At 48.6% G+C, this 14,793-nt stretch overlaps 1 protein-coding gene across 1 annotated transcript; it reads right to left on the bottom strand.

Annotated features, from left to right (window-relative positions):
• Positions 1-4,965: 4,965 nt before the first annotated feature.
• Positions 4,966-6,048, bottom strand: LOC136950815 (urotensin-2 receptor). The gene has a single exon (XM_067245290.1). The coding sequence runs from the start codon at positions 6,046-6,048 to the stop codon at positions 4,966-4,968; it is 1,083 nt and encodes a 360-aa protein (XP_067101391.1).
• Positions 6,049-14,793: the final 8,745 nt, after the last annotated feature.

Raw genomic sequence — 14,793 nt, 5'->3', positions numbered from 1 at the left:
CCTGTTGCATTCGAACATTTGATTTATTTGCCAGCTCCCAGAGGGCGGGTTGACTTTTCATTTTTTTGATTATCCCCCGAAACAGCGCTGTTCCCCTTCACTTGGCGGAACATTAATATGCCAGGCCACTTTAAGAAGAATTTGTAGCGGACTTGCGCTATTTTATGCCCCGTTAGTCACAACAACTACTGGCTGTTTCAATTTTCAGGCTGCCGGATATCTGGACCCATTGAGCGCCACCCATGAATATATCTATATCTGCTTCTAGACTGCGCTGTGGCCTGACTGTAAAATATGTAGGCTATATTTTATATAGTTCAGTTTTATAAAGTTATTTGAAACAAGAATCACCCCAACAAAGAAACAAAGAAATATGACTGGTGAACCATTTAGAATATTAAAACCTAATAAAATAAGATTACGGCTAATTAGAAGATTAATGGAGAATTAGTGTTCCTTGTTTGACTACTTCTGTAAAATATACAGGAAGTACTCAATCAGGATGATGAGCTCCCATTGATTCATGCCCGAAAAGAGTGCTGGATATTTTTCTTTCTTCTATTCGATTTGACCGTTAAACCTCAACCTGTCTGTTGTAATGAATCCTTATTGAACTGTTTCTCTGTCCACAGTGAGGTAGAAGCTGCAATGTCTAGTTTCCCTTCACAGAAAACCACTTCGAGAAGATAACATGATCGAGTGCCTGTTTTACAGCGAACAGCAAGCCAATACAGCAACATCACATCAGTGCCTATATCTACCGATTTTTCAATAATTACCAAATATTTATGTTCACATGAAGGGAGAGTGGTGGTTATGCTGTATTCGAAGTACACCTGCCTTGTCTTGGTGAAGAGTGGAAGTATGGAGGGAGGGAATGAGGGAGAGGGATGGAGAGGGGGGAGAGAGGGAGCCTAGCTTGGTAGCATTCTGCAGTTCTCCAGCTGCTAACAGCGTTAAACCTGGTGCTTCGTGTGAGGGGAGAGAGATCGGCGCTGATAGGAAACATAGATCACCACCTCCTCTCTGCAGGGGGCCTTTAACATCACACCTCTCAGAACGACGGAGAGGGGAAGGAAAGGAAAGAGAGATGGAGGGAGAGATGGAGGGAAGATGAGAGAGATGAAGGGAAGGAGGGAGAGATAGGTGAGATGGAGGGAGGAAGGTAGAGAGGGGAAGGGATCAAGGGAGAGAGGGAAGGAGAGAGATGAAGGGAAGGAAGGAGGGAGAGATAGGTGAGATGGAGGGAGGGAGAGTGGGAATGAGGCATACCAGGAGGAGAGCGTGGGAGCGTGGATGGAGGAGGGTAACATTGGGAAAGACAGGAAGGTGGGGATGAGTGGAGGGATAACGTTCAGGAACAAGTGTGGTAGAGAAGAGAGAGGGAGACTTCACACAGGGTTTAGTTTCAGAGATTCTCTAAAGTTGTGCGATGTTTCTGCGTTTTGTTGTCTTCAAATTAGTCACATCGCCTTGTTTTGTGTCAAGGTGAGGCTTTTAATGTGGCACTTTACTAAAAAAATAATATGATTTATTGAGCATGAAAAACACAGCTTCAAAAGAGAGCTTTGAGTGAAGTGTCTTTTCAGACAGCATTGACCAAAATCTGGTTGGACTGCCATGAATTAATGGCCTAACAAGGCACACTAAATCATAATAAAGATGTCTTATACGTCTTTCTACCGTTTCCACCCCTTGAAATAGCATAGAAGAAGAAAAAAACTATTTTGGGCCACAGGGCACCCTTTATGAAAGCCAAGATAATTAAAGATTTTTAATATGAAGCCTTTCAGTCATAATGCCTTTCTAAAACTCCTCCAAATAAAACGGACTGAGACATAATGCCGCCAAGAGTCTTGAATTCTATGCAATTTTCTTTATTCTTTTTGTTGTTCTGAACCTCATTTCCTGTTTGAAAGACCACGGGGTGCATTGACACCCCCTGAAAGATTCTCTGAAAGAGAGATTTTTCCCTTGCAGCTACTGCTTCCTTCAAATTAAATTTTCCTCTAAATACAGGCCATCCATCTAGTTTCCACGTAGTAAAATATCAACGGTTGATGGATTTTGCTGAACACGCTGTCTTTAGCGTACAGCAAGTCTTATCGAAGAGTTCTCACAGTGGAAAGCGATCTGTATGGACCGTCTTTGCGGTGACTTGACGTAGATGGAAAACGTACGAAAACTAAGACACCAGACCAGTTTTCTTTCCTTAATTTGTCTCCGCTTATTAAAAAAACCCTCAAACCGTCAAATTTCTGCCTCTCCTTTCCACTGACACGTAGTCTAAGTAGCCTATGTGAGCAAAGCAGTTTGGGGACAAAAATTCAGAGGGTAACGCCAGCTGTCAGTGGCCAAACCTTCTGGCATTTGCCCTGAGCTACCGTGTCCCTATCCTCCAAGGACCCCCTGATAGCCCCGACCAAGATGTTATTTACATAGATGGACGCTGTCACTGCACGATCCATCCTAGCCTGCACGATTTCCTCACCCCGAAGAGTTATCTGTTAACTATTAGCAAATAACTTATATTGACTGCTTCTCTTTGCTATTAGTGTAAGTTATCTGGATGTATTGTTTGTTTCGGTTCGTTGCTGTCATGACTACCGAGTGAGCGTCTAGCGACCGTGTGTTTTGGGTTTCAGAACATCTCTTTCTCATGACAGCAGCTCAGCTGTGTGTGAGTGGCTAACCCAAACCACTTAAACCGCAGTGGTGTCCTCACTCCTTCAACCTCGCTTCCACCCCCCACCCACCCCCCCAGCCCCGAAACGACCGGACAAGCCGAAGAAAATCCAATCCATATAATCGGCAGTTAAGTAAAGCTTCTGGCGCACCTTCATTCGCTTTCTCTCCTATCCAGATTAGCTGCAGTCCTCCTCAGCGCTGTGGGCGCTCGGTGGTCGCGGCTGATTATAACTGAGAGGTTCCGGGGATTTCCACTAACAACTCTATAGGGGACCAAGTGAGTCTGTGTGGCAGATCAAGGGCTTACCTCTATCTGGGAACCGCTCGGACCCCTGTTGGGAAGTAGAGGATGGTTTTATTCGTCTTTCCTGCAGCGCTGAGTGCATGTAAGGTGCTGAGCTTTAAGGAGGGAACTGTCCGCCTGGTTAGGACTGTTGAAGGTGTTTGTTTGACTTGGGTGAGGAGACAGTCAGAGTCTCGTGATAGGGGTAAAGGACCACAAGAGAGAGTGAGAGTATGTGAGAGAGAGAAAGAGAGACACTTGAACATATTTTATCGGAGGGCCATCAAAGAACTAAACTCTTAATTAACAGGAAGACTTTACATGTGCACTATTTTTTAAATCATATATTTGTATCCCCTTTTGACTACATCTGTCATATGTATGTTTCCATGTATGTGTGTAGCACAGGGAAGGGAGAGAGGGGGGGGGGGAAGAGATTGAGGTGAAAGAGCAAGGGATTTTTCTGTGACGATTTCTTTTCTCCTCTCTGCTACAATGCATAAATGCATTAGATCCACACACACACACACACACACACACACACACACACACACACACACACACACACACACACACACACACACACACCAGGCATTTGTCTCTCCGGACCTGAATTGAATGCTAAAGTGTTATTGTTTCAGATATGATTGAGAAAACATGATTGCAAGGAGCCTGAGACACAGGTAGTTAAAGAGAGGAGGGAGGAGAGAGCAAGAGAACAAGACAAAGATTTGGAGTCAGGTGGCTGAGCGGTTAGGGAAGCGGGCTAGTAATCTGAAGGTTGCCAGTTCGATTCCTGGCCGTGCCAAATGACATTGTGTCCTTGGGCAAGGCACTTCACCCTACTTGCCTCGGGGGAATGTTCCTGTACTTACTGTAAGTCGCTCTGGATAAGAGCGTCTGCTAAAATGACTAAATGTAAAGATAGTGACAGTGATCATTTCTCTTGCGTATGCTTATGCATGTGTGTGTATGTGTCTGAATCTAGCTGAAATCCCCTTTCAAAGGTTCAAGTGGCACCAGAAGCCCGATATAGGTGTGTGCTGCTCTGTGTCCGAGTATGTGTGTGTGTGTGTGGGAGATGCTGTGTGTCCCTGCAGAGCACATAACCGCCCACTCAGAGCAGGAGGCTATCTTAATGAACGCGTTATGGATATTACAGAAAACACAAAGTGTGCATACAGATGGCTAATTACCAGCCAGCTCAGCCCACAGGAACATCCTGATCACAGCATCCAGACCAGACGCTCTCCCCTGAGACATGGCAACACTGAGACACATGAATGATTATGGATTACTGGTCATTATGGGATGTGACACTCAGACATTTAAATGTGAATAATGAACAATGATGGTGAAGTTGCAATGTTGCTGGGGGGTTGTGTTGGGGTGAGAGAGAGAGAGAGAGAGACACAGAGAGAGAGAGAGACAGACAGACAGAGAGAGAGAGAGAGAGAGAGAGAGAGAGAGAGAGAGAGAGAGAGTGGGGTGAGTTGAGTTGAGGGGAGAGTTGGGGAGAGGGTGAGTGTTGGGGAGAGGAGGGGAGAGAGTGTTGGGGCGAGGGAGTGAGTTGGGGGGAGGGAGGAAGTGTGGGGGTGTTGGGGTGAGAGAAAGAGAATCAGTGTGATAATAGTTTGTACAAATAAGAGGAAACTTTCTTTGTACAAAATCTAGAGTGTGTGCTGATTTGATATTTTAATTTGATTCATAGGAAGTAGTTCTTTGATAAGTTTAAATGTTCCTTTAGTGCATAATATGTGTGCATTTTATACAGAGAGCTGGCATACTATAACCAAAGATTGTTTATCGTATTTAAATATGTAGGCAACTCGTTCCTAAACGGTTGAACACCACGCCCTGCGTTCGTGCGCATTAGCAGACCACTGTTGTTTATGAAGAGATTAGTAGCTAGTTACCTGTTGTGTGTCTATTGTCGCTCTTTCTTCATTTCTCTCTCCCTCTCTCTCTCGCTTTCTCTCTCTCTTCATCTTGGCTCACTGTCCCTTCAGTGTCCTCACGGGCAGCGTCTCCGATTGTAACTCGAACTGGTTACTGGAGGACGCTGACTTTCCCCATGAGTACAAACTAGGCGGGCGCTGCTTAAAGGAAGACGTATAGCGGTAAAACGTCTTGTGCCTGTTTCGAAGATATTCCCGGTAGTTCTTGGTGAGGAGCGTGTACAGGAAGGGGTTGATGCAGCTGTTGCTGTAGGTGAGGCTGGCCACCAGGTAGTTGATACAGGTGTGAGTGTGAGAGGCGAGGCTGAGGGGTTTGTTGTGGTACAGTGGGACCAGCTGCCAGATCCAGAACGGGAGAAAACAAGCCCAGAACACCAACACGATGGTGAAAATCATGATCAGAACTTTCTGTTTTGGGGATCGCCTATTGCCTTGATTGATGACCGTGTTCCTCTGAGACTCAAGATAGGTGCGGGCCAACTTCATGTATAGATAGCCGATGATCAGCCCCGGAGCCATGATGCTCGTGCTAAACAAGACCGTCAGGTAGATTTTGTACGCTTGCGGAGCCCAGGTGGGCGCGCACATTCTTTTTACGTCCCCGTCCTCAGAGTCTTTAGTGATCTGAGTGACCATCACCATCATGGGTAAGGTTAGCACCAGGGACAGCAGCCACACGCCCCACGCGAGCCCTTTCCGGTAGCTTTTCGAGCGCCGCACCGTGTCCAAGGGCTTGGTGACGGCCAAGTAGCGCTCGGTGCACATGACCGTGAGCGTGAAGATGCTCGCGTGCATGGTGAGCAGGTCTAGGCTAAGTAAGATGCGGCAGCCAACATCTCCAAAGTACCAGTCTTTCAGGAAGTAGGTGCTGACCACGAACGGGATGGTGGAGAGGTAGAGTAAGTCCGCCAGAGCCAGGTTAATGATGGATATGTACATCGAGGTTGCGAAGCGAATGGAATGACACATCACTACAAGAGTGTACACGTTTCCCGACACACCGATGATGTAAACCACCGATAGAAGCGTCCCGAAAGTCGAGGTTATAATGAGCTCGTCCACAGCCCCGCTGCTGGACGGCGGGTTGACGTTCAGACTCCCAGACTTGTTGTGCCCCATCGCTCCTTCTGTATGGAGCTCCTGCTGTTGTTGTAGTCCCGGTTCTGTCCCGGTTCTGTTCCGGTTCTGTGGAGGAGAAGTTTCAGATCGGTGCAGACGGGCAGTGAAGTGGCACAGGTTGTGTTGACGGTGTCGGTAGCGGTCTGCGCGGTGTCTCTGCTGAGGTCTCCTGACGTCACCCACCTAACGCTTCTCACGCGGATGAGTATACTTGAATATATCGAGGGAAAACTGTCAGAAATAAAAACGTTTGTGTAAATAGCTGCTTGTTGGTCAATTCTTCGTTCGATTGGTTTGATAACAGAAAGCAATGGGGTGAGCTAAACTAATTATCTTGAGGCATGCAAAGAGGACAAGGTACCGTGTAGGGAGGGGTTCAGGTGCTTCTTAGCAACACGCATTAAAATTGTTTGGGGTTAAAGTTAAACCGATTAATTTAACGGTGTACACATGCCACTCGCCGAGGAAAAAGTGAAGTCAGTCTGCGGCTCACTTTTACGCACGGAGTTTCAAGGTCAGTCGTGAATATCTGACTTACATCTATCCTGTCCAAATCGTGATCTCTTTTTTTTTTTGCTTCTGTCGGCTGTATAGCGGCAAGGTCACTTTAGCTGGGTCTTGTAATTAGAATGTTCTCGCTCTGGATTTACACTGATGTGCGCAGTTAGCACAACCGAGCGCGTGTCTTTTCACTCCAGTATATCGCAGTCCGAGTCCCCCGGTGTCTGGGGTGAAATTAGTTTTCTCAGTCTTCAATAGACTCATCCCATGGCGAAGAGCTTTTCATGACACTCCTTTTAAAGCGTCTGTTTTATGTTTCAACCCAATTTATCCCGTGCGTTCCGAGTTTGAGTCTTCAAATTACTGTTTTTACATAGGGGTCAAAAAATATTCAGTGTGTATATATGTAGGCCTATATATATGTATTTAATTTTTGTATTTTATAAGAGTACCATAAAATACTATTTTATTCTCAATATCAAATACCTTTTTTCAACTTTGTCCGTGGTGTGTATTGGTAGGAAAACAATGTCATATATATTTTTAATTAGGCTGTGATGTTCAAAAAGGTAAATTGTTGAAAGCCATAGAATAAAACGACACAGCGCTGTGTCTCTTTTTAAAGTTCACCTACAGACTCATGACCTTCATCCCAGATACTTTATACATATATTTAAGAAACATCTCACATTCATCCAAATAGATATTCAGTTGGCTTGTGTTCAAGGTCTCTCAGACCAGGACATGTTCAGACAGAGTTGGCTCGTGTTTAGCGTGTGTGTGTGTGTGTGTGTGTGTGTGTGTGGAGACCTGGGCGGGACTGGCAGTGTGGCGAGGCTGCAGGACACCTAGGATTTGAACCTGCAATCTTTAGACCCGCAGTCAATTGTTCTAACCTCTGCTCTAACGACCCAGCTCCCTGTGCCCGCTATGCAGCCCTCGGCTGTGTCAAGAAGATGTTTCCAGGCTGTGGAGCAGAACTGGAGACAAACTTAGTAGTGAGTAGCTGCTAAGATAGGTGTGGATGTACAGTACTGAGGTAAACTTAGTGAGGTATGTTGTACCATCAGCACGAACACAGAACTCCTCCTCTGTGTTCCCCATCACTCCACTGCCTGTCCTGGTCCCCATCACTCCACTGTCCTGGTCCCCATCACTCCACTGACTGTCCTGTGTTGTTATGAAACGGCTATGAAAAATACCCTTCATCCATAGTGAGTTAATAGAAAGGATGGCAGGGAGGGTTAAAAATACCTGGAGTTAAGCCTGGTAGAGATCGTCTTAATCATCATCTTCAGAGAGCTGACTGTGTTAGATTATTGAAGACTTCCTATGGTTGATGAATCAAGACATTTAATTAGAGCCTGAAGAATGAGTGGCAGGAGGAGGAGGAGGAAGACAGGGAAGGAAGGAGAGAGAGAGAACGGGATGAAAGAGGAAATAAGGCTGGAAGGAAAGCTTCAAGCAGGACAGAGCTGAGTGGAGATGTGAATGAGTGTCGCTCTCTCTCTCTCTCTCTCTCTCTCTCTCTCTCTCTCTCTCTCTCTCTCTCTCTTGTTCTTTCACACTTTCGTCCTGTTTTCTGTTCTCTCCTACTCACCCTCCCCATCTCTCTCTCCTCTATCTCTCTCTCTCTGTGTGTGAAGGCTCATCCCTTCTCCATTGTGTCAGTGACTCTCTGTGGGACTGTCACATTCCTGCCATCTCAGTTCTCCAGGCTCCCGACACAAGACTGAAAGACCGGAACGTCATGGAAACATCTTAAATAATATATACTGCATACTCAAGTAGTATGTACTTTGTTCTGTGCTATACACTCAGACATTCAGACACTCAGACATTTGTCTACTGAAGATACTGCCAGACCAAAGTGACATGGTTTCAGGAGTACAGCCTGAACATCAACAACACAAAGGAGATGACTGTTGATTTGTGCACAGTCCAGAAGATCCACCCCGTCCTGGTCACATGCTTCAGATCCCGTATAGATGACATATCCACACATATATTGATTACCTCACCTGCACCAGCAACACGGAAGCCATTCTGAAAGCACAAACAGCACCTCTATCTGTGCAGTGATTTAACATCACTATTCCACCATGCTTGGCTTTTAAATATGTCTCCATATACGGTATCTTTTATATATTTTTTTGTGTAAGTGCTCATCAACTGACTTCAAGTGTGTTGAAGTATGAAGATTGTGTTACATGGATGCGGTTAAGCTTGAATAAGCTATGTTTGGATAAGAAGAAATGCATAAAGCCGAAGAACAGACAGACTTTGAAGTTTTTTCCGTGTACGTTATGTAAAAAAGCAGATAGTTTAGGAATCTACCCTCAATTTGGATGAGCGGAATCATTAATGACGGGTGAGATATGGAAGAATTCATAGATTTTCAGAGGATCGAACCTGGCTTGTCTGCTCAGGGAGGATCATCTGTTTCTCCTTCCTTTGCTCCAATCCTACCTTTCTTGTTCATCGTCTTCCTTTATCTCGTTATTAAAGTGTAACTTTAGTCTTTCTCACATACTGGTAATTCACAGTTTCTCTTCTGTTTTTGCTCTCCCCTCTCCCCCCTCTCCCCCTTCTCCTCTCTTCTCCCTCTCCCCCCTCTCCTCTCCCTCTCCCCCCTCTCTTCCCTCCTCTCCCTCTCCCCCCTCTCCTCCCTCTCCTCTCCCCCCTCCTCCCCTTACCTCCCCCTCCTCTCTCTCCTCCCCCTGCCTCTCTCTCCTCCCTCTCCTCCCCCCTGCCTCTCTCTCCTCCCTCTCCTCCCCCTCCTCCCTCTCCTCTCTCTCCTCCCCCTGCCTCTCTCTCCTCTCCTCTCCTCTCTCTCCTCCCCCTGCCTCTCTCTCCTCTCTATTCTCCCCCCTGCCTCTCTCTCCTCCCCCTCCTCCCTCTCCTCTCTCTCCTCCCCCTGCCTCCCTCTCCTCTCTCTCCTCCCCCTGCCTCTCTTCCTCCCTCTCCTCCCCCCTGCCTCTCTCTCCTCCCCCTCCTCCCTCTCCTCTCTCTCCTCCCCCTGCCTCTCTCTCCTTCCTCGCCTTGAGAGCTGCAGGTGTTTTAGCTAATGAATTTATCAGGTGACCCCACAGTCTGTTCGTCTGGATACAGAAATCAAATTAACAGTGGGCTAATCTATTTTCCTCTATGGAGTTTGTGAGTGTGTGTGTGAGTGTGTGTGCATATCTGTGTGTCTTCAAAGTAAAGTGTTGTGATGTAGTTACAATGTAGTTCCTGGAAAGTGTTTCCAGAAGTTATTCCCCCCCCCCCCCCGCTCCTGTAAGCTCTGTGTATTTACAGTGATCATGTTGTTACTGCTGCGGCCCAGAGCCTGACCACGCACTGCTGCGGCCCAGAGCCTGACCACGCACTGCTGCGGCCCAGAGCCTGACCACGCACTGCTGCGGCACCAGCCAGCCTGACCACGCACTGCTGCGGCCCAGAGCCTGACCACGCACTGCTGAGGCACCAGCCAGCCTGACCACGCACTGCTGCGGCCCAGAGCCTGACCACGCACTGCTGAGGCACCAGCCAGCCTGACCACGCACTGCTGCGGCCCAGAGCCTGACCACGCACTGCTGAGGCACCAGCCAGCCTGACCATGCACTGCTGCGGCCCAGAGCCTGACCACGCACTGCTGCGGCCCAGAGCCTGACCACGCACTGCTGCGGCCCAGAGCCTGACCACGCACTGCTGCGGCCCAGAGCCTGACCACGCACTGCTGAGGCACCAGCCAGCCTGACCACGCACTGCTGAGGCACCAGCCAGCCTGACCACGCACTGCTGCGGCCCAGAGCCTGACCACGCACTGCTGAGGCACCAGCCAGCCTGACCACGCACTGCAGAGGCACCAGCCAGCCTGACCACGCACTGCTGAGGCACCAGCCAGCCTGACCACGCACTGCTGCGGCCCAGAGCCTGACCACGCACTGCTGAGGCACCAGCCAGCCTGACCACGCACTGCTGAGGCACCAGCCAGCCTGACCACGCACTGCTGAGGCACCAGCCAGCCTGACCACGCACTGCAGAGGCACGCAGCCAGCCTGACCACGCACTGCAGAGGCACCAGCCAGCCTGACCACGCACTGCAGAGGCACCAGCCAGCCTGACCACGCACTGCAGAGGCACCAGCCAACCTGACCACGCACTGCAGAGGCACCAGCCAGCCTGACCACGCACTGCAGAGGCACCAGCCAGCCTGACCACGCACTGCAGAGGCACCAGCCAGCCTGACCACGCACTGCAGAGGCACCAGCCAGCCTGACCACGCACTGCAGAGGCACCAGCCAGCCTGACCACGCACTGCAGAGGCACCAGCCAGCCTGACCACGCACTGCAGAGGCACCAGCCAACCTGACCACGCACTGCAGAGGCACCAGCCAGCCTGACCACGCACTGCAGAGGCACCAGCCAGCCTGACCACGCACTGCAGAGGCACCAGCCACAACCGTGGAAAAGTGCGGCTTTATGCTTTTGACAAAAATAATCTTTTCAGGTTCGCTACAGGCTGTGCTGTAGATCTTTAATCCATGGATTAATAAGGTGGGGGGAGGGGGTAAAGAGGAGGAGAAGGGGAGGAGGGAGAACAAGGAGGAGGAGAACGAGGAGGAGGAGGAGGAGGAGGAGGAGCTTAAGACCTGCCTCAGACCGGCCTCAGACCTGCCTCAGACCTGCCTCAGACCTGCCTCAGACCTGCCTCAGACCTGTCTCAGTCGCCAAAACACCAGGAATACGAGCCACATTGGACAGGTTAGGTTTATTTTTTCCACAGAATTATTCAAACGAAATGCCAATATGTTGAAAGGGAACAAATGCAGGAACATTAAGATAATTCAGCCTACACAAGGCTGAACGTGTCGACATGGAGATGAATGACTGTGACATTATTATGGGCTACAAACCTGAGACAGTATCACCAGACAGCAGATGTGCTGTGATTGGCTAACAGCCAGACAAACTGGCACACGGGTGACACCTCTGGAAGACATGACATGATCACCCTGTAGGGATATAGGGTCATAGCTTGTTGGAGTCGTTGGGCTTGTGGGGTCGTGACAGTACCCCAAAAAGGATCGTTTTGTCGACTCTGAAGCTGCATCAAAGTGATTAGTGTTGACAGGATGAACGTGAGCGTCCTAAATGAGCTGGGGGAAATGACTGAATATGGATGCGGTGTTTAGATTCGCTTAGAGCGTTTCAGTTGGACTTGTTCTCTGTTAGTGCTGGCTCATTATCAGGCTCTCAAGCCTTCTTAAGGGTGGTTCAATCATGGCAAACTGCCCTTGGGGAGTGATTATTATTGTGTGTGTGTGTGTGTGTGTGGCAGGAGTGTGTTTACTTCACGCGTGTGTGTGAAAACAAACATTACAATACGCAGGAAAAACAAGCGTCACAGTAAGATTAAATTCAGCATATTTCTCTTTGTTCTACTTGTGAGTAAACAACAAATCATTATTTATTTATTTATATTTGCTGAGAACACAAAAAACGGGTGAGGGAGTCAGGTGGCTGAGCGGTGAGGGAGTCGGGCTAGTAATCCAAAGGTTGCCAGTTTGATTCCCAGTCATGCCAACTGACGTTGTGTCCTTGGGCAAGGCACTTCACCCTACTTGCCTCGGGGGGAATTGTCCCTGTACTTACTGTAAGTCGCTCTGGATAAGAGCATCTGCTAAATGACTAAATGTAATGTAAATGTAAAAACGTTTTTGTTTTCAAAACCCACGACATCTTTTAGGTCTTCATGAATCTTTCAGAAACAAGGAGGGCGTTTCTTTCCTAGCCTTCAGCTGCCGGAACAAACAACATAAATTCACGAACAAACGAACGTACTGTCCTCCCGTGTTTGAAGACCTGCTACATTTTTACATATCATTTGATTTGACACAGAGCAAACCGGGCGACCGCACTGGACACATGCAGGAACAAAGCAGAGACAGGAAACACACACGGCGCATGCGCCCATACTGTTAACAATAACATGCCAGAACACTGGCGCAGCGTATTGATCTGCGGTGCAGTCTATCTCCAGCCCGTTTGTTTGACTGTCACGTTTATGCCACCCCCCCCCCCTTCCCCCCCGGCATGGGGACAAGTTCGACAGAACGCCTTCGTTAACCACCACCACACTCCCCGCTGTCAAAGCCGGTCTTCATAGATAACTCATGGAATGGACCAATAATCGAGACTGGATTTTGAAAAGGAGCAAGTGGGCTGTGATTAGAGCGGAGCGCAGGTACACAGGAGACTCTACGCCAGCGTGTCAATGTTAATCAAATCAAGCCGCCACCCATGATGGCATAATTTGTGTTGTGATGACGGAAAGTGTCCAAGTCTATTTCCACCCTGTCAGTCAAGGCCTCAGACGAGAAAGTAGCCTAGGTATTTTTTTAGACTGTGCTACGTCGCTGTCTTTTTATATTTAAACATAATGGATTATTTTGGCTGTGGAGCTGTGTTTAATTTCGTTCATCAAACCAAAATCTGTGTGTGTGTGTGATAGAAAGAGAGTGGAGAAAGCGATTTGGTCGTTCACAAGTTTCATCATGTGAGACCAGAACCTACCTGAGTCCTGGTAGAGAGAGAGTCTTTCAGTTGGAGAGATGAGATGAGGGGGAGAGATGGAAAGAAACAGAGAGAAAGAAACAGAGACAGAGGACAAGTGTTGAGGTAAAGTTCAACTCACACCAGAAGAACTGAACAGAACCAGAATGAGTGAACCAGATGAGCTGTAATGATCAATGGAACAGTACCAGCCTCATTTAAGTCGCCGTGCCCCAGATATCAGGCTGAGAGCTCCTCTTTGGGCCTGGTCTTGTTTGGCCTCTGCTTTGATCAGCTGGAGTCAGGGCTGGGACACTCATTAGGACCGTAATGAGAGCCATCCACTGGGGTAATCCTTTATATCTCTCTCTCTCACACACACACACACACACACACGTCCAGACACACACACACACACAAACCCACACACGCACAAGGAGACACACGCACACATGCAAACACACACATCCTCACACACACATACTCACACACACATATAACACACACACACACTGAAACAATAAATAAGAAGTGAGTGGTATGGTTGGGGAGGGGTGAAAGCCTGCCTCCTCTCACGGCTGCAGATCACTTTGTTCAGCTAATGACCAGGTCCAAACCCCGGGCCTTGAGGGCCAATTTAAATAAGTCTTGTGCTGGGAGGAGGGGAGGAGGGGAGGAGGAGAGGAGGAGAGGAGGAGAGGAGGGGAGGAGGGGAGGAGGGGAGGAGGGGAGGAGGGGAGGAGGAGAGGAGGAGAGGAGGGGGAGGAGGGGAGGAGGAGAGGAGGAGAGGAGGGGGGAGGAGGGGAGGAGGGGAGGAGGAGAGGAGGAGAGGAGGGGAGGAGGGGAGGAGGGGGAGGAGGGGGAGGAGGGGGAGGAGGGGAGGAGGGGAGGAGGAGAGGAGGAGAGGAGGGGAGGAGGGCTGTCTTTAACCCTTGTGCTGCCTTCGGGTCACATGACCCAAAGGTTCATAACGAACCATCGTTGTGTTTACCCAATTTTACCCAATACAAAAAACAAATAAAAATAATGTTCTTTTAACCTTCGCAATGTGATGGGTCTGAGACAGCCCCAACGGTTAAAAGAAAATGCTTCACTTTGTTTTTGTATGCGGTAAAGTTGTCGCAATACGACGGTGGGTCACAATGACTGACACACGGCTATTTGGACTGTTAAGGGCTGGCCTGACTAGCCTGAGCTGTAGTTAACCAATTCACTGTTACTGTTCCTGGACTTAAAGTCTGCTTGTAAATTACTTCTCAGTTGTGTACCTGATGTTTACCTGGTTGACTGGTGGATCACCTGTGCGTAAACTGCTTCTCCTCTGCAACTCTGTGTTGCCACGGCAGCCAGCTTTCTCTCAGAACCAGATGGCTGTATTGTCCTCCTCATCCTTCTTCATCCCTCTCTTCATCCATCCCTCTCTTCATACATCCATCTCTTCATCCATCCATCTCTTCATCCATCCATCTCTTCATCCATCCCTGTTCATCCATCCATCTTTTCATCCATCCCTCTCTTCATCCATCCATTTCTTCATCCATCCATCTCTTCATCCATCCCTCTCTTCATCCATCCATCTTTTCATCCATCCCCTGGACTCTATCCCCCTGTCTGTCCCCCCGTCCTTCCCCTGTTGTTTATCTCTTTGCCTCAGAGCGGTTTAACTACCTAAACTGTCCAGCGACCCTCCTGCCCGTCCAATGA

The sequence above is a fragment of the Osmerus mordax genome, chromosome 10 (genome assembly GCF_038355195.1).
Source record: "Osmerus mordax isolate fOsmMor3 chromosome 10, fOsmMor3.pri, whole genome shotgun sequence".
Lineage (NCBI taxonomy): Eukaryota > Metazoa > Chordata > Actinopteri > Osmeriformes > Osmeridae > Osmerus > Osmerus mordax.
The sequence above is the reverse complement of the archived record's forward strand: the minus strand, read 5'-3'. Positions and strand labels throughout refer to the sequence as shown.